Genomic DNA, 19,729 nt, shown 5'->3' on the forward strand with positions numbered 1-19,729 from the left:
TGGGAGTGAGCCCTGGCACGCCAGCTGTGTCTGGGGGGCTGCTGGGCCTGCGGGACACTTGCGTGGCCCTTCTTGACCCCAAAATGCCATTGTGGTGGGGCGTGTTGGCACAGCAGCCGCGGCCGGCACCCTCGGAGCAGCCTCCCGCGTCCTTGCGAGGAACGTGGGTCCTGACAGCAGCTGCGCACCCCTGAAGTTTGTGGAACACGGCCTCGAAGGCGTAATTACTCTCAGCCTAATTAGGGCTGGCTGCTTTTCTCCACGTCTGCCTGGTTGAGATAAACCCCTGCAGAACGTCAGACCAGACAAGGGACCTTCGTCTGGGCAGTTCCCCTCGGGGGTCCCCACTGCTGGCGCGGAGCAGCTGGCCTGGTCCAGCCTTGTGCTGCTGCAGGGAGGAGGGAAGGACGGCCTAGTGTTTTGGGAGCTGGCCTCCCCGAGCACAAAGTGATTGAACTTCTAAATTGCCTCAGGCAATAACGAAAGATGACTAAATTGTGGAAAAGCACAGCTCTGTGCTGATGAAAACTCTAGTGCTTGTTCTTGGCCAGCTGTTGTAGGCTTCTTAGTTCTTGTTCTGGAAATCTACCATTGGTATAACAGCCAACTGTGAATAGTTTTTTCAAGCCTTGCTGTTGGTTCACGGATATCCAGGGATTTTTTTTTTTTTTTAGCTTGAGAGGCTACAGTAGGAGTTAAATGATATTAACGGTTCATATCTAGCTACAGTTATTCACTAACATTATTGCAAATATTAATCTGATGTGGTACACATGCATCAAAAGTTGTTTTCCAAAGTTCGTATTTCCTCTGCTGTATTTTATGTTGAGCAAGAGGATTGTTTGTGTTGTGTTACAGGTCTTGTAATTATGGGGTCTGGCAGTTTAAGGACCAGAATCTTAAATTCCACTAAGCATCCAGTAAATTCTTCTAATCCTCTAAGGAAATAGTTTCTTGGTTTAGAAATTTCAAGGCGGGGTGTTTAAAGAGTTGTCTACATAGGAAGTAACTTGACATTCAATTATAAGTTTTTATTACGACAGTCCTTTTTAGGTAATGCTTATTAATATCAAGGAGATTTTAAAAAAAACAGTATGCTTGTTGCATTTTTTCTTTCTTAACAGTTCCATAGGAAAATAAAGTATTTGGGAGATTTGATGTATTCTTTAGAAGTATGTTTGCTAGAGTGAAGTAATAGGTTAAGTAGTGAGAAAAGAATAGTTCTGGAAATGTAATCTGTTATGTTAAAAGGATCTGAGCAAAAGTCATACTTGGCTAGGTAACAGTTTACTGTTCAGTGCTGTCTGTGGAAAAGGCATTGGTGCAGCTGTAACCAAAGCTCCATCCACCCTGTTTTTGTTTACAGGAATCGAGTAAATATGATATATGTACCAGCTGCATATTTCTTGCACATCCAAAATGCCCAGTGAATTAGTGGAAGGAAGGCTTTGTTGTATCAGGGATGCAGGAATGAGCTCTGTAAATGCAATGGTCTGAAAAGTTTCATAAATTCTCTTGAGATGTGAAAACAAAGAGCTTGATCAAATGTTGAAGAAAACTTTTAAATTGACCCATGTTGTGGTTTGTCATCTACTTGAGATTTTTCTGTGTTTTTCTAGTTTGTCATTCATCACTCTTTCCTAGCCCTTAGATGTTCTCATTAAGATTGATGACTAAAGGAGGGTAATGTGGCCATCTGTCTTCCAGAAGGTGGAAAGACTACTGTCCACTTCAAGCACAGGAGATCTGAATAAGTCTTGAAAACCACATCCTGTCAGCTCGTCTCTCTGCTGTGAAAATGTTTGCAGTTGCATTAGCGCTACCCAGCCCTGTTGCTTGGCGTGTTCTCGGGTGTGGGCATGACGGCGAGCTCTGCTCCGTAAAAGAGAAGCAGGGAGCTATTTGCATTGCTTTCCTGAGGTCAGCTGGTGGATTTTTGAAAGACGGTTTTAAGCCGTGTAGTGTTGTTCCCTTGGATTGTTTTGACACTTTCGGTCTTGTTCCACTGTTCTTTCCCTCCACTGTTTTTCAGGTACAAAAACTGCTCTGTATGTGTCCAGTGGATTTCCATGGGATTTTCCAGTTGGATGAACGTCGCAGAGATGCTGTTATTGCTTTAGGAATCTTTCTGATTGAATCTGACCTTCAGGTATTTTTCCCTCATAGGCTAACTCTACTTAGCTTGAAATATTTTGGATTAATTCAAGTTTAGTTGTCTAATTAATGAAAAGCTGGTATTTACTCTTCATAAGAATAAATAAAAAGATCAGAGATAAGATGCATGCAGGCAGGAGAGCACAAGGAAACAAGGACAGTACTGACGAGTGTGATTTACAGTAGTGATGGCACTGCCACAGCCAAACTGCTGTTGTGTTTTTTGGTCATCATAGCTTAAGGAGAGACAGGAAAGGCTGTTCAGGAGGGTTTGCTCAAACCTTGTGTCATTGTGTGTTCTGCCCCATATGCTTCTGAATGACAGGTATGTTCCAATATACTCAGGGATGTCGGGTTTGTAACAGACCTGTTCATGCCTGGCACTAGCCAGGGTAAAAAGACAAACAGTGAACATAGGCTGCATTGTATAGGAACATCCCTTTTGTGTCTGTCGGCCTGTTTATGACAAGCTGGTTCTCTTCCCTTCGAACTCTGGGCGTGGTGTTGTTTCCTGCAGAGGAAAGGAAGGATGTACTGAGTCCTAGGTCCAAAGTCATTAGACTTCACTTTAAGTTGTTTAATGTTGCTAGCGTTTGCATCAGGCCTGAATTTTCTCCTATTTAGTAACTATTTACTATGATATAGCTTGCATGCATGTTATTAACATTGTCCTTTTTGCGTTTTTTGTAGTATGAAGTTTAAATAGGGCAGCTCTATTCATGTTTTGTAGCATTTTTATGATGTTTTCAAAGGCAGCAGTTAGTTAATCCAGCTCTGTGAGGAAGGAAAGTGCTATCCTTTGATTTGCAAATTAGGAAGCTGAAGAGTTACACACATGTTCTAAGTGACTTGCATAAGGCCATGGGATGGATCACATGTGCTGAATTGGGACTGGCACTCTGAATTTCTACCTGCCTTAAAATTATTTTGTGGCTTTGCTGCAAACTAATAAATTGTTTGGTTGTTAGTTACTGTTCTAGAACTTTTTTCTCCAACTTTTATGGAGAATGAACTGTTGCCTAGAATGAAAGGATTGGATTTATAGCACTGAATGGGTTTGCTTTCATTTGCCTGTGTTGAAATTAATTTTGCAACATTCAAGAAGCGTGTGGAGTAACCATTAGAAGAATGTTCTGTGAGTGGTTAATGTAGTCTTTCCATATCTCTAAAATAACTTGCGATTATATGATTCAGCTTTTGTTCTCCATTTTAAAATAGAGTATTTTCCTCTTTAGCACAAAGATAATGTGGTTCCTTACCTCCTCCGACTTCTGAAGGGTCTTCCCAAAGTCCAGTGGATAGAAGAAAGCAATGCACGGAAAGGCAGAGGTGATGTCTGGATTTTTTGATCTTTCTCATGGAATGTCAGCCAGGAAATAGAAATAAATAGTACAAGGGGAGGTGATAGGTCCTGCTAGGTTTTTAGCTCCTGAATTAACAGCCTTTAATATTGGTTTTCTTTAGAAGCAAAGAGCAAGTTGAATAGCTCCCAGCTTTCTTGCTTGACTGCTTTATGAGAAATTGCACTTTCGAAATAATTCTATGCTCAATATATTTTGTTACTAAATTGGAGAAGATTGTGTAGCAGTTAGAGCAGGAGGGTCGAACCCGAGATTTGTGTGCTCTGCTTTTAGCTTTGATGCTTAGTTTCTATTTAAACCACTTCCATTTCTTGCTCCCCTTAATATCTCTTGACATTAATATAAGAATACTCTTTTATAATAGCATATAATTTAATTTTATTTTTCAATTACTTGAAAGCCTGGAAAAGTTGTTAATTATTAAAATTATTCTTTTTTGTATCTAATACTATCTTTTTCTGCCTCGGAACTGTATGACATGGGAATCATTTATGTCTTCCTGCTTTATTATTATTTGCTCTTTCTATGTTGTTTCTCTCTAACAGTGATTAAGTGGCTTATTTTCTGTCCATTCCCTTGCAGGCTTGCTTCCAGTGGCAGAAAACTTCAGCTTCTGCTTGGTAACGTTGTTATCAGATGTTGCTTACAGGGATGCATCTCTCAGAGAGCAGGTAGGGTTTATTTTAAGTTTGTGCTGATGTAGTACCCAATTTTCCAATGCTGCAATACTGACAAATGTCTAGGTAAGAGTACACCACAGCTGCTTCCTTTCTTGCAAAGGGGTTGATTGCTTTGACGTGTATTGTTGCATTATTTTCCTTGTGTTAATTACAATCAAGTATCTAGAAAATGTTCATAAGTCTCCTGTTACTTCTGGGTGTCAAAGGATGTCAGTTGCTGAGCCCAGAGTTTTAGAATTCAAGTTTTGATACTGAGATTAGGACTGCTGCAATTTGAGTCAGCTAACTGCAGACTTTACAAAAGAAGCTCTGTAAGCTGAGTGAGCGCAATATACTTTTTTAGTCACACAGCATTAAGAAAATCTTGTTTACAGAGGTGCTTACATTAATATTTGCAAGTTTCGTTTGTTGTGATCTAGTATAAGATAATGATATCTCTTTACCAAAAGGCTTTGTGTGTCTGTCTTGATTACTTCAGATTTTGGATGCAATTCTACAAGTAATGCAGTTCCTGTTGGGAATGTGCCAGACCCCGCAAATGCATGATAAAGGTACTATTAAAATTGTTACTATATTTGTAACTCCTGTCTTCTGAACTTCTCTTCTGTTTTCTAATTATCAGCATCACTCCTGAAAAGTGAGCAGCCTTTTCTTTTGACTCCCTTAGCACATACTTATTCTGTTTGTTGCTGATTGGTAAATACAGAAGCAGGAAAAGTGTATTAATTTGAGATACCTTCATGGTTTTTCTTCTGCTTGTGCAAATAAGTCTTTGTAAAGCACATTAGGCTGAAACAGTTTAGTGAAGCGGTAGCAAAACAGTGAAGAGGAAGTTCTAAGTTACTGTTAGTATACTGTTATGTGTGTTTTTCTTTTTTCAGAATATTTATGCAAGTATGCAGTGCCCTGCCTGATAGGAATTTCTCGAGCCTTTGGTCGCTATAGCAATTCAGAGGAGGCTCTCCTTTCAAAGCTTTTTCCAAAAATTCCCCCACATTCCCTGAGAGTTCCAGAAGAGCTTGAAGGAATTCGCCGACGATCCTTTAATGATTTCAGATCAATTCTTCCCAGTTCTCTACTCACTGTTTGCCAAGAAGGAACACTAAAGAGAAAGGCTAGCAGTGTATCTAGCATCTCACAGGTTTGTACAACTTGCTTTGTGCTGGAGTCAGTGTGTAGATGATTTTGTGATCTTGGTGGAGTTAGGACAGCATTAAGCCCGGATATGCAGACAGTCTCTTAACTCATTGTTTGACCAGATACAGAGATCTTTATTTTGATTCCACAACTGAGTTTCAAAATAATTTTGTAGTTTCAGAGCTGCAGAACAATCAGTGACAGTTAAACTAACAACTGTACTAATAAGTCTTCACATGTAACAATTGGCATATCCTATTCCTTGTGTTATTCTCATGAAAAAGCATTGTAATGTATATCTGTGATTTTGGGAAGCTGGCAGTTAATGGCTAAAGTTTTCAGAAGTGCTGAGGATACATGAGCTGTTGCTGATTTCTCCAGGAGCTGTGGATGTTCGTTGTTTTAGGGGAAGAATGGATTCAGATGCCAGTTTTGAAACCACAGATTGTTATTAGCATAGTTTCATACAGTCCAGGAGTCACGATTCTGATCTCTTCCCTTTAGTCAAAATCACTGAACTAGTTTTTTTAACTTCCCATTTTTGGTTGGAATTGAGCTGTTAGGCCCAGCAATATGTAGTTCCTGTTTTGCTTGAAGCTGTTTTTCATTATAAAGTGTATGAACCATTCTCTGGAAGATTTTTCAATGTTTTATAAATAGTTTTTAAATTACGGCTTTTATGTGATGTTTCAGGTTAGTCCTGAACGTGGAATTCCCCCTCCCAGCTCTCCTGGAGGATCTGCAATTCATTACTTTGAAGGTAAATTATTTTTGCAAAGGAACAGTGTGTGATTTGGGGATTTTGTTGCTATTTATAGCAAATTGAAAACCAAAATCCTTTTGACCCTTTTCTCTGACCTCTAGAATTCTTACAGTAATTCTCTCATGCCTGCTAGGATTCTGAAAAATTTTGGAATATAAAGAGAGTAGGAAGTTGTTATTAACACCAGTAGTTTCCAGGCTCAGTTGTTGCTGTCAGGCTTCTGAGAGAGACATGATTTCCTTACTGCTGGGTTGTGCCTAGTACTGAAGACCTTAATTCAACTAGGCCAAAAATACTTCAGGAGATTAGGCAGAGTAACTTGGAGAAACAAATGTTAATATTGTGCTTCACTAGACAATTAAATTGTTGGACTAGAGTCTGGAATTTTGAGACTTCTGTGGTGCATTGTATAAATCTGAAACAACTGCTCCATTTGAATTAAACGTGATATGGGTCATTGTGTAAGACCTAGTAGTTTGCTGAAGCGACAAGTAATAAAGGAGACACTGAAGTTGAGTGCTCACTAATGTGTATTAATTACTGTATCATAAAAGGCAGAAACCTGAAAAATTTTCATAAATTAATATACAAACTCTTATCTCCTGAGTTTTGGTAGAGCTCTAGCTGTGAGTTCTACGTCAGAGCAGGGCTTAAAAATAAACTGTATTTCATGAGTCAAGTGGAGGACTATTCTGCACCTGAGGTGTTCTGGTGTCTCTGGCTTTTGTCTGGCCCTTTGAGGTTTTTAACGGTTTGAGCGTTCTCTGTTTCTGGGCCATTCTCTTCTCTCGAGCCCTGGCTTAAATTAACTTTTTCCACATTACTTTTCTTTTTCCTTCATGTTACTATTTGTAGAGGCATCTGTCTTCGTCAATCTTATCGTGGGATTGCAGGGTAATTCAGGTATCATTCTTAAATTGCCAAGTAGGAAGAGACCTGTTTGTCTTCTGTCTACCCTGCTGGACCAACCTATACTTCTGCAATTTTATGGTCTTCATGTTTTGAATTTTTTAAAAAAATAAGCGGCTGCAGGTTAGAGGCTATAGCAGTAGAACAAAAATAATCTCAATTAAAACTATAGGTGGATAGTGGCTAACTTTGTAAAAATTCCTGAATAATTTTAATTGTGTCTCTAGCAGAGTCGTGATTATTCTAGTCAGGGTTTTATTTTCAACACTAACTTTTACCAGGTATTTCAGATACAGGCAGCCCTTGTATTATCTCTGGTAATATAGTTTGTGATAGTGTTACTTTCTGAACAAGGTGAGTAATGACCTCGTTTTTATCCTGGCCAAGGCTGACAGTTTAGAAAAAAGGACTGAAAATGTTTTTTTTCATTGTTGTCAATAGTTTTGCTTGAAAGCCTATTAATCACAAGAACATTACTTTAGCACAGGCAGTTGAGTACTTCAAAAAGGCAGAGATGTAATTCTAAAGTGGAAACAGTGCCAAAAGCGGTATGCCTAGCAAGTTGTTTGCTTAATAGAGTACTTGAATCTGAAAAAAAATTTGATTTCTCTGCCTTCAAGTTGCAGTAGTGAATTGGTGCCTCTTCTAAGATGAAAGCTACGATGTGTTCATTTGATCTAATAGAGGGGAAAACCTTGCGAGGTAGTTTTGACTTAACCTGTTATTTGCACCTCTCTGCTTTTGAACAAAATGGCATTTACAGATGTTTTCAGGTAAATGTACATCGGTAGTATGGGAAGACTTCTTGTCAGCAGTGTCTCTGACACTGGTCACAGACACAAGTCATTGAATTCTTCCACTGTGATTGTAAATGTCTAATGAACAAATGTATTTTTTCATTGTAGTTTTCTGTCTTGATTTACCAGTAGATAGCTGAAATGTGCCTCTTGATAGTGCATTAAAATTAAAGACTGTGCCTGTGTTGGAAATAACTCTTTAGTAGGGACTAAACGTTACCATTAAACAAAGTTTATATATCCTCTCTCTCCCCAAACTTTTATTTCTATTATTTTTTCTGATCAGGTTCATATCTTCCTGATGGGAGTGCACTGGATCCTGATTATTACTTCTCTACAATCAGCTCCAGCTTTTCAGTTTCTCCTCTCTTCAATGGCATTAACAATAAAGAGTTTAACATCCCACTGGAAATGCTCCGTCAGCTGTTGAACATGGTATGTGATGGGTTCTTATGAAGGCTGCAGTTAGACTGCATTCTAGATACTCGTGCTAGAAATAGATGCAGTTTAAGTTTAAGCTTTTAGACTTGCAAATAAAAAGACGGTGTTTGTCTCTCAAGTTTTGTGTAATGTTATTTTTATGACATTTAACATCATGCCTCAATAGCATTCCTAAAAAGCTCTCTTATAAACCATGAAGAATTTAGAAAATCAAGTAAGTTTATGTCAGCTTCTTCCTGTTTGAGTCTTGCAGACCACTTGATCTGAGGTAACTTACGTATTGCTAGTTGCCAAATAGGAGATTGGTTTTGCTGTGAGAATGAGACCCCGTTTCTAGAAGGGTTTAGGCAAGTGACAGAAACTACTGGCCCTGTCTGCTTCCAGTGCCAGATATTTTGGAACAGCACACAGAGGCTAAAATATATTTATTCTTGTTGCAGCCAGAAATTCTTGTGGCCTTAATTTCATTTGAGACTTTGCAGTCAAGTGGCTTGTGTTTTCTGTGCACAGGCAAAATTGTCTTGTCTTCATATCTAAACTTATCAACAGAAAGCCTCCTTTTTCATTTTTTTTATTTTCCTTCCTCCATAGGTAAAACAGATTGTTGGGGATTCTCTGCTAAAGACCTTAGATGCAGTTGTAGCTGAAGTTGCAGAGGTATGTTTTCTAACGACTTGAGTACTTTATTTTTGATGAATAATAGATAATATTATGAGTATTGAATGATGTTAATTCATCTTACCAATTAATAATTGGAAAATTAGTCTTTTACCTATGTAAGGTATGAAATGAGAGGCTTGCATCCTCTTTGTCTTTTTTTTTTTTGTTTGACACTGTTAGAGAATATATATTTGCTTTTCAAATTGAAAGAGTCTTTGAATCTTATTTAATGCTCTGAATGGCTGTACTTTTCCTTTTGATAAAAGTAAGGGGGGAAAGCTGTGAGCTTACTTCTGGTACCCGTTTTAAATGCTTGCTTACATTGTGGAGGAAAACAATTATGTGACTAGAATAGGAAGATTTATTTATCCATATGATGGAAAATACTTAATTTTGAATCTAGCAGGTTGCTTCTTTTCTCTTTCAGATGGGTGCTAATACAGACCTCTACTATAAAACATTCAGTGACCCTCTTTATCTTGCTCAGTTTAAAATGCTGAGAGACACATTATACTATATGAAAGGTATAGTATTTGTATTTTTTTAACTTATACTTCATTATGTTTAGGATCCAAAGTCTTATCTGCATTGTATTGAGTGCTTGAACATTGGGATTTGCATTTCCTGGGAAGTCTATGTGTTTTATAAAATTTGTACTTTGAAATGTTTCCATATAAGAAAAGTGCTATGGAACAGGAAACAAAATAATTTGAGCTAAAGTATTAAGAGATGGCATTCAGTTTTCTGCTCACTGGTGGACTTTGCTATGAAATTTATCTTTTAGGCAGGACAAACTTTATTAAATAATTTCATCTATAACGTAACAATTAATTTTTATATATGCTGTCATTCTGATATACTGATTCCCGTCCTTCTAGTATAATGTGATTTCCTTTTATTTCTTTAGACCTTCCCAACTCATTTGTGAAGGAAATCCATGACTTTGTGCTAGAGCAGTTCAACAGCAGTCAGTCAGAACTTCAGAAAATCCTTCATGATGTGGATCGACTGCACAACGAACTGAGTCCTTTAAAACTGCGTTGTCAGGCTAATGCTGCCTGTGTGGATCTCATGGTGTGGGCTGTGAAAGATGAGCAAGGTAAAAAATGCTCTTCGGTCTCCGGAGTGTCTGTCTTTTTTAATTTGTAGAAATACTTGTGAGTTCCCTGAGAGTAGATGATGCTCAGAGAAATATAAAATAAATTTCAGTGGAATACTCTTTGCTATTAGAATACAGGAGTAAAACGTGCATCAAAAAGTTGTCAAATTAGTTGGCTAGGTAGACATCTCTTCATACAAATGGAAACAGAAACATCCTATTGGCTTATCTGCAAGAGATGATATAATGGCTGCATTACATGTAGCTGCTTGTTTTGTAGTTTATTTTATGTTTTTAATTATTGCTCTTAGTGTCTTAAATGTTTCTCAGTCATTCCTGTAAAGAAAATTTTATTTTCTTCATTGCTAACAGGATTGAGAAGCTGTTTCTCACTTTTTCTCAATTTTCTTTCTTGTTGTATCATTCTTACGCATCCTCTGAATATGTGAAGGATTTTTCCCTTTGGACCTTGCAATACTTAAGTTCTGTCAAATGTGACGTGTGCTCAAAATCAACTTTAAGTACTGTCATTCTTTCAATCCTAGTGTTTGACAGAACTATTTGATGCTGATACTAAGTTTCCAGAACTTTTTGCAGAAGCAGCACTAAATCTCTTTGAGAAATTGTAGTGTGAGGAGAGTGAAGCTGATAAATTTTCTGTGTTATTTTAGAAATTCCAGTAAACACTGGGTTGTGTGACCTAGTAACAAATCTGATAAATTTTTGTTGTTGTTGTTGGATTTTTCGTTTAAGGTGCAGAAAACCTGTGCATCAAGTTATCAGAGAAGCTGCAGTCAAAAACCTCAAGCAAAGTCATCATTGCTCACTTGCCACTGCTAATTTGCTGTTTGCAGGTCTGTCTATATAGTGTTTGACATTACTATATCAGTGAGTGAGAGTTCGGGGAGTTTTACAGGTTGCTAGAAGAACATTTTTTATCTGCTATTTGTATTACTTTCCATCAATGCCTTCCATGTTTGGATTTGAGAGGGCTGCTTTGGAAACTAGAGCTGCAGTAGAGTAGTGCTTTCAAAATTTTCTTAGCTCAACTGCTTTGTGAATAATAATAGTCATGAGTTGTTTTTTTTTTAAGCAGTGTTTAATTTCTGAAATATTTAGCTTTTTAGTCCAATACATAAACAGTTAAAATACTGGGACTGGCAGATCGCTGAGTTTTAAAAATAAGGCTTGGTTATTCTAATTTTTATGTCATCTTATTGGGCACTTATTCATAGTTTTACAAATGTGGTGTTTTCCACCACATAGTAAATTATCTGGATTCTTTAAATGTTGGAACTTGTCCAGTAACTTTGTTTTTAGAGAGTGCAGTTCATTTCATGCAACTCCTGTGAAATCACCCAGGAAGAGAGCAACAATACTTGACTGGCATGATGCACTCTAGGATAGCCTAGAATTAGAGGTTATGAAAGTCTAAGGGAAGGAATTAGAGGCTTGAAATGTCTGAATCTTCTGCTAAAAGTTGAGTCTCTCAGAACTCTGTATGGTTTGTTTTGGTTTGGGATTTTTTTGTATTGAGCTGAAGTTGCAAGCTCACGGTTGAAATAAGAATTGTGCTGTTATATATAAGCTATGTTCCTTTCTTTTTTTCTTTTTCAGGGTCTAGGTCGTTTGTGTGAGAGGTTCCCTGTTGTGGTTCATTCTGTCAATCCATCCTTGAGAGACTTTCTTGTGATACCCTCCCCAGTGCTTGTGAAACTTTACAAGTATCATAGCCAGTATCACTCAGGTAAAGGAAAAAAAGCCGTGTTCCAAAGGATATGCTCATGATTGTTTTCCAACTTGTATGGGTTTTTTGATGCTTTTGGATATTTTGTGGTGATGTAGCTGTAGGGGGAAATGGAGATGCATTGGTGATTTTTTTTTTTTTTTTTTTTTTTTTTTTTGTGTGTGTGTGTGTGAGGAGGAGCAAATAAAATTCTGGTAGAAGTGTATGTAAGGGCAAGCAGTGTAAGTAGAACTACATTTTATCCTAGCAGCAGTATTGCTGTACCTATTCTGCTGAAACTGAGATAGCCTTCTGTTAAGCACTTTTGTCCTGAGTGAGATCACTAACAACTGTAGTGTGATACTGCGGTATTGAAGGTTGTGTTATGTGTGTCAACCTCCTGCACTGAATTCAGAGCAGTTTGCTTAGGGCTTTGTCCACATGGGCCTTCAGAAACCTCCAGGAACAGAGGTTCTACAACCTGAACCAATGCATAATTATCCTTATAGTGGGGGAAAAAAAAAAAATCACATATCCAATTGGAACCTCCCTTGTTTTGAGTTATGGCTGTTGCATCTTGTTCTCCCACAATGCCTGCTTCTGTCTTCTCGGTAACCTGCTTTATGCTTTGGAAGGCAGCCGTTAGGTCTGTTCAAAGCCGCCTCGTCTCCAGGCTGAACAAGGCCATGTCCCTCAGCCTCTCCCTACAGGTCCTGTGCTCTAGCCCCATGACTATCTCATGGCATTTGGCAGGTTTTTTGTTATTGTTTTTAAATTGTGATATCAAGTTACGATTTCCAGAAAGAAAATGATCAATTTAAATCACTTGCTAATGCAAAAGCAGTATTGTAAGAAGTGCCAAAGCAGAACAGGTAAAATGAGAACCAAAGGTGACTAAATTTAGGAATAATTATTTAAGAATAGTTAAATGCAGCAGTATCGTGCGTAGCTAGTGGCAACACATGCGCTTCCACAGTCCTTCAGCTCAACTCTCTGAGCTGTGAAGTAGCTGTTTTGCACTTACTTGCCAGATGCTGCTTCTGCCTGTGTGCTCTAATCTTGGGGAAAAAAGCTATTTCTAATGGTGTTGATTTCCATACTCTCTGTTCTTAGTAGGTGGTAATGACATCAAGATTAGTGTAACCAACGAGCATTCAGAGTCCACTCTAAATGTAATGCCTGGCAAGAAAAGTCAACCATCCATGTACGAGCAGCTGCGTGACATTGCCATAGACAACATCTGCAGGTGAGAGAGACTGGCACCATGTTGGAACACGCTTTCTATTTTCCTAGCGGAAAAGTAGTGTGGCTGTTCAGAAGGTGCTGTTCGCTGTTGTTAAGGCTTTTTGATCATGACTGCATTTTTCTTCAGACATCTCTTGGTTCTGTTTATGTCCTAATTATAAAATAATAACCCAGTCTCATTCTTTTGCTTCCCACATATGTTATTCATGCTAGTCACCATTTTGATAGCAGGGTTTTTGTTTTCTGCTTTGATTACCATGTTGAGTAAGCCTCCTGTAACAGAGGGATTGTTATGCACTCAGATGTGGGCAGTGTCCTTCTAGACAGCTACAGAGAGCTGGAGGGAAGACAAATAGTTGGTGACTAGAGACAAGTTTCTGAAGTTTCTAAAGCAGCATTGGAACAGGCTGCCCAGGGAGGTGGTGGAGTCACCATCTCTGGAAGTGTGGATGTGGTGCTTCATGAAATGGTTTAGGGAACATGGTGGTGCTGGATTAATGGTTGGACTTGATGATCTTGAAGGTCCTTTCCAACCTAGTGATTCTGTGATTCTGTGATTCTGAATTTACCTTATTGCATATCTCCATCTTAATTATTGCTGGAGAAAGAAGCAGTAGAAACTCCACTCATTTTTTAAAATACTTCTGCAGCGTTCTTAGGCAATCAGTTCTTATACTTTAGTATGAACTTTTTTCCCTTATTCCTGGTGTGCATTTACAGTACTAAAAAGTGAAATGTTTAACGCATTTTATTTTTTCCTTCTGACTGTTCTAGCAAGTTTTCTGTTCATTTTATTCCAGGTGCTTGAAAGCTGGCTTGACTATAGATTCCGTGATTGTTGAGGCCTTTCTTGCCAGTTTATCTAACCGTCTGTACATCTCTCAAGAAAGTGATAAGTAAGTTGTTAGTCATCAAGCCAATTTCTCCTTCACTTAATGAACCTGAAGCTTATTCTATGATATATGTATGGGCAGCATTAGTTTAGAATTAGGTGTCTCTGAGATTAGTGAGCTGGTATGCGGGGTCAAGATCTTTCCATGCAAATCTTTGAAGACTGAGCCCTTCTTTTCATACTGAGAGGTATGGATTCATTTTTATCTGATTGAATCAGCAAATCTTTGGTGAGTATTAGCCAATTTTGGGTCCTAAATTGAGTGATACTCTCCCTGCTGTATCCTTCAGGCTTCAGCTATCTTCTATGGCTTGACACAGCTTGTCACTTGTGGTATTTGACTTGCTTCATTTTTAAGAGACTCATCAACCAAGAAACCTCTAAGGGGAGGTCCTATCATAGCTGTTCTGACTGTCATATCTTAATGTTTTGCAGATCACTTTTACCTCTTTTCACTGTTGCTTCTAGAACAGTTTGTTCATGGATTAGTGTGGGTTTCTTGGATAGTGCGTTTGTGGGGGGTTTTTTTGTTTTTATTTTGAAAACTGACTTGTACAAGTATATTTCTAATGTTAATATTGGGAGTAGATGGGTATATAGAGTGGCAATATTAAAGCTGTTAGTGATGTTTAAATTTAGTATATGAACTCTTTCTTACATGAAATGTAACCATGCTTGAAAGTCTTGATAACTGCTGAACAGTTACCTGGATGGTTTTTGGGTTTTTTTATTTGTTTTTGTAACAGGGAAGCTCATTTGATTCCTGACCACACAATTCGTGCTCTAGGGCACATTGCAGTGGCACTGAGGGACACCCCAAAAATGATGGAACCCATCCTACAGATCTTACAGCAGAAGTTCTGCCAGCCACCTTCTCATCTTGATGTACTCATCATTGATCAGCTGGGCTGCTTGGTCATCACTGGAAATGTAAGGAAAGAAAAGGCCAAGAAAGTGCCAGTTCATGGTCCCTTTCCTTTAGCTAAAAATAAAGGTATTTTAGAAACTGCATTTGCAGAAGTTTTTTAAGGTTTTTCTTTTCTTCATCACAGGTATGTGCTGTACAATCCTCATGTCTCTGTGGCATGAGAAAGCAAAAGCTAATTAATAATGTGTAAGATGCATTACGTCTTACCTACATTACATCCCTGTAAAGAAGTTTAGTCCCCATAGAAAATAATAGAAGTTTTTTTAAAAAAATACAAACTAAAAAACCCACCAAACTCAGTGTTTTCAAAAGTTATTAAGAAGTTTATAAACTTGGCCTATGTGCTGAATAGATGTACATTATCTTTTTTCATATCAGTAATTAACTTTCCAAGTCTTGTACGTCCATACATTTAAAAGTATAGATTGCCTTCTTCAGTCATACAAGTATTAATTGAGTTACCTTTTCCAAATGTAATTTGTGCCTCTGAGGAGGCAATTAATTGCCAGGACTCAGAAGCCTGAAAAAAAGTTTTCCATCAGGAAGGCGGAGTTAAAGGACTTAATAAGTTTTGTATAATTTGAGCAATTAAAAACACTAATGAAAGCACTTCCACTGTGTGCTTTGTGGAAGCTGAAACTGTTGCTCAGGCTATGACTAGATACCTCTCCGAAGAACTTTGTAATACTTGGTGTATTTTACAGGGTTGTGCTTTTGAGAGATTGTATTCAATAAGCTCTACTTAGTGATTTGGTTTTTGGGTTTTTTTTACAGCAATATATTTACCAGGAGGTGTGGAATCTGTTTCAGCAAATCAGTGTTAAAGCAAGCTCAGTTGTTTACTCTGCCACAAAAGATTATAAGGATCATGGATACAGGTAACACTTAGCTGTGTCCCCTAGATGTATGAATACTATATCAGATATCCTTTATGCTGTGTCAGAGGTTTTCACTTTTTCCCAGTATAAGTTTTAGAATGAGGATATAAATAGTACTGTTTTTTTTAACTTGATGTTAAAAAGTAATGTATTAGTTTAAAAATAGTTGCACTTCATAATTAGAAAGAGATTTTAGATAATTAGTAGAGATTCCTAAAAATGTCTTTCAGTACAGTAATACTGATTTTTTTTTTCCCCTCTCTGTAAGGAGCTAATATTTGTAAATAATAATTGACATTGATGACTTACATTACCTGTAACTACAATAATCAATCTCTTAGCCTAGTTCTACTGGGGGGTGTGTTTTGTGTTTTGTTTTGTGGGGTTTTTTTAAATGTGGTCCCAGTACTTGTTAGGGATTAAATGCAAACCATTAACATTTCATTCTTAGTATGTAAGTATGCATTTTAATCCCTGTTCTAATTAAAGACTGTCACTGACTTTGTTGATAGTTGATGTAGGCTGGATATCTTTTAATGTAATATGTGAGTAACTGAGAGGATTATTCCTGTCAATATGTTTAACATACTTTCTGACTCAATGCAATCTCAGCTTTAACAAGAATTGATATTAGTTCTGATTCTTCTGCTCAAGAGCTTTCCTGATTCAGAAACACAGCCGTTTGCTGCTTTTTTTCTGTAGTCATATCTGCTACAGGAAAGTAATTTCCTTTTGGCCCTGACAGCATCATAAATGAAACATCTTTCAGAGGCAAAGCTTACAAGTGTTTTTTTTCCACTTAAATATTGATTGCATTACCAGTAATGTGCCACTATTCATAAAAATAAAAACCAACCCCCTCCCCCAAAACCTCTCTGAGTGAAAAATTGTCAGCAGCCTTATTGTAAGAGTTACTTACCAGCCTTATGAAGAAAGTACTGAAGTTAACTCTTCTTTCTTTTCAGACACTGTTCCTTAGCAGTCATCAATGCCCTTGCTAACATCGCTGCTAACATTCAAGGAGAACACCTTGTGGATGAACTACTGATGAACTTGCTGGAACTGTTTGTTCAGCTTGGGCTAGAAGGAAAGAGAGCTAGTGAGAGAGCAAGTGAAAAAGGACCGGCACTGAAGGTCAGATATTCACTGTGCATTTATGTGGATGGCACTACTAAACGTAGTCTGTATGTTTTCTGAATGAAACACACCCTAACACACACAGAAAAAAATCATGCTTCCTGAAACCTAAGAATGTGTTCTGATCATGGAATATGAGTGCAGATGTGTAATGCCTTTCAAACACCTAATGAATCTGTGTCTAGTGTCTGAGATAAAGCAGTGGCATACCTGTTGTTCAGCTGAGCCTGGTTTTGTGTGAGGCTCAGTAAACTGGAGTGTTGAGCTGTTAGAGGCAGAGCTACAAGGAGGAATATGGAATGTTGACTACTGAACTCTTCTTACTAATTCTTAAAGTGTCTTTAGATGTGACAGAATTCTACTTCTAATTTCAGTAGTGTCACAGGATCATAGGAAAACTCAGGTTGGAGGGGACCTCAGGAGGTCATGTATTCCAACCTCCAGCTTGAAGTAGTCAGCCTATGTCATCACGATTAATCCTGAATTGCTGTTATGAGTGGGTGCGTCTTGATTTTTTCCAAGATCCAAGTTGATGCAGGCTTAGCTGTCTAAGCTTATAATGGAAACAGTGCAGTGAAGTGAAAATTATAGATGTAATAAAAAAATACCTGCTGATTTTTAGGGGTGCTTTATTTGGAGAGAAAGTTTATTAAAAAAGCTTTTCTAAGAAAGAGGAGACTTGCCTCTTGGATTAATTTGTGCAGTAGGAATACTTTGCAGAAGAGTAAATTTGGGTGTTTTTGATATAAAATAGAGTTCCTTTTAAGTGCAATTTTCAGTTGTGACTTGTGAAATTTAGTACATACTGACCTTTACAAGTCTATGAGAAGGTCTGGAAGAGGAATGTCTTTAAATGCTAGCTAAATTTCTGCAGGAGCAGTTAATATGCAGTTACTTTATTCACCCAGAATTCTCTGCTTTTTTTCTTATGTGAAGACTTTTACACCTCACTTGGTACTACCTTTTCTTCCCATTTCAATAAAGGATTCAGAGTACATGATGTGCCTATTCTATTGAAGAGGCAAACAAATATCTCAGCCTTTCCCACAGTACGTTCCCCTCATCTTTGCTCTAAAATATGCTCATACACAAGCTGTTAACCTTCACTTCTGCTGTTGAGATATATATTATCGTTTGAAAAGCAGAATGTGGTTGCTTCGTACTCATCAAAAATCGGAACCTTCCTCTGGCTATGTTCCTCCCTAGTGTTCAAATACTGTAACCTCTTGGCATTCATGCACTTCCTTAGGATAACTTGTAAAAACTTAGTGTTTGATAGTGATTCTATATACAAAAATTACACTTGTATGTTTTAATAATTCAAATGTGTTCACACTGGAAAGTTAAGGTTTTCTTGGATATGTGGTTTGAAAGCTGTTCCCTGCTTTTTAGGGCAGATAGGTAACAATTCCTTTTGAAATAGGCATGTTTTCCTAGTACTAAGAGGAACAACTTTTTTTTTTTTTTTTTCCTTTTAACCTCTTCTTTCCCTGTCCTGTGCATGCTACATTTTAATAGTACTAAGTTCTTTCTTCATCCTTTTATAGGATGGGTGACTCTCTTGGTAAATCCCTCTGAAGTGAATGTTTGCTTTGTAGATAACTGCACTTAATCAGGGACACCAACTCTTCTCTTAAAAGGGAACTAGGACATATCTAGAATCTGCTTTTCATGAAGTCTGGGGTGGAAAATTTCGCTCCATAGATTTCATAGAATCTTTTAACCACAGATAAGTGAGCTGAAACGGTGAAAAACAGATTGTGAGCATTGCTTTAAAATCACACTTCTAAATTAGGTTCCACTCATCTTTTCAGGGATATTTTTCCACTGCTTCAGTTTTGGAATCACTATGGGAGACAAACTGCTGCACTGAATTAAAGCCGCCTGCAAATGGAAACATACGTGATTGATTTAACATGGTTTTGAGCTAGGAGGCAGTGTTTCTTTATTATGAAGATACTGATGGCAGTTTTCACTACAACAGTCTTTACTCAATGTAGAGTAAAAGTTACGAAAGGTGTTCTGAAGACAGGGTTACTTCATTCTCAAGAAGAGATAAGTAGGTAAAACACTGCACATGCTGTACTCCCAAACAAAAGCAGTTTTTTTCTTTGATAGTTTGCCTATGTCCTCTGCTTCTCAGCGTGCATTTGACGGACTTAAATTTGCTCGCTAACCATTGAAATGCTTCAGTGGCTTATTTGTTCTGTTTTAAACCATATTTTTCAGTCATGCGAAAGTGGCATCTGTGAGGGAAAGAAAAATATTTTTACTATTGCTGGTAGTTAACACGAATGTCTCCTGAGTATGACCAGGGATGGAAGTCATTGCATCTTCTTTATCCTCAGTGCCATGTATTATCATAAAAAGGCGTTGTAACAAAAATGCTAGTAGAAAAGTGGGATTTCTACCATTCTGTCTGTTGGTGTCATGTGCTGGGTTCTGGCTCTCTCAGTTAGCTTGCATCTCTGCTCTGGCTCTGCAGCAGTTTGTCATGTGCAGTGGACTGTCCTGATGCTAGCCAAAAAAAATACAATTACTTTTTCCAGTTGTTCCTACCCCTTAGAGTGACTTGAGTGCCGTTCTTTTATTCCCTTCAAAAATATTTAAGGGTACATCTTTTGGTTTGCTTTATCTGGGACACTACAGGAAAGATAACTAAAATGTGTTTTAGTTGGGTTGTATCGTTGTTGTTTCATCTGAAGACTTTGTTTCTCTCTCTTGTTTTCTTCTTCTTTCTTCTTTCTTTTTTTTTTTAATTGCTTCCTTTTGGTTTATTCTACTTCTTGCAAAGCTCTATGCTGTTAGCATGCCTGCCTTCTCCCTGTGGGACCAGTGGTCTCTGTACCTGGTCTGTGTCTTGTAAGGAGGAAGCAGGAGAGTTCTGTCCCTCCCAAATCCAATGTGGAACAGTATGGGATG

General features: G+C 37.9%; 1 protein-coding gene across 1 annotated transcript in view; it reads left to right on the forward strand.

The window, feature by feature from the left end:
* The first annotated feature begins 2,038 nt into the window (after positions 1 to 2,038).
* The window catches only part of PI4KA (phosphatidylinositol 4-kinase, catalytic, alpha), a 59,854-nt gene continuing 42,163 nt past the window's right edge, over positions 2,039 to 19,729 (forward strand). Inside the window, exons 1-17 of the mRNA XM_010295371.1 lie at positions 2,039 to 2,149; positions 3,390 to 3,483; positions 4,098 to 4,186; positions 4,674 to 4,746; positions 5,077 to 5,336; positions 6,026 to 6,092; positions 8,088 to 8,236; positions 8,834 to 8,899; positions 9,330 to 9,426; positions 9,810 to 10,001; positions 10,755 to 10,855; positions 11,619 to 11,748; positions 12,841 to 12,973; positions 13,773 to 13,868; positions 14,611 to 14,794; positions 15,567 to 15,670; positions 16,636 to 16,804. Of these exons, the coding sequence (XP_010293673.1) occupies positions 2,051 to 2,149; positions 3,390 to 3,483; positions 4,098 to 4,186; positions 4,674 to 4,746; positions 5,077 to 5,336; positions 6,026 to 6,092; positions 8,088 to 8,236; positions 8,834 to 8,899; positions 9,330 to 9,426; positions 9,810 to 10,001; positions 10,755 to 10,855; positions 11,619 to 11,748; positions 12,841 to 12,973; positions 13,773 to 13,868; positions 14,611 to 14,794; positions 15,567 to 15,670; positions 16,636 to 16,804 (2,103 nt within the window). The 5' untranslated portion in view covers positions 2,039 to 2,050. The remainder of the gene's footprint in view (positions 2,150 to 3,389; positions 3,484 to 4,097; positions 4,187 to 4,673; positions 4,747 to 5,076; positions 5,337 to 6,025; positions 6,093 to 8,087; positions 8,237 to 8,833; positions 8,900 to 9,329; positions 9,427 to 9,809; positions 10,002 to 10,754; positions 10,856 to 11,618; positions 11,749 to 12,840; positions 12,974 to 13,772; positions 13,869 to 14,610; positions 14,795 to 15,566; positions 15,671 to 16,635; positions 16,805 to 19,729) is intronic.

This window comes from Phaethon lepturus, unplaced genomic scaffold (genome assembly GCF_000687285.1).
Source record: "Phaethon lepturus isolate BGI_N335 unplaced genomic scaffold, ASM68728v1 scaffold27259, whole genome shotgun sequence".
Taxonomy (NCBI): Eukaryota; Metazoa; Chordata; class Aves; order Phaethontiformes; family Phaethontidae; genus Phaethon; species Phaethon lepturus.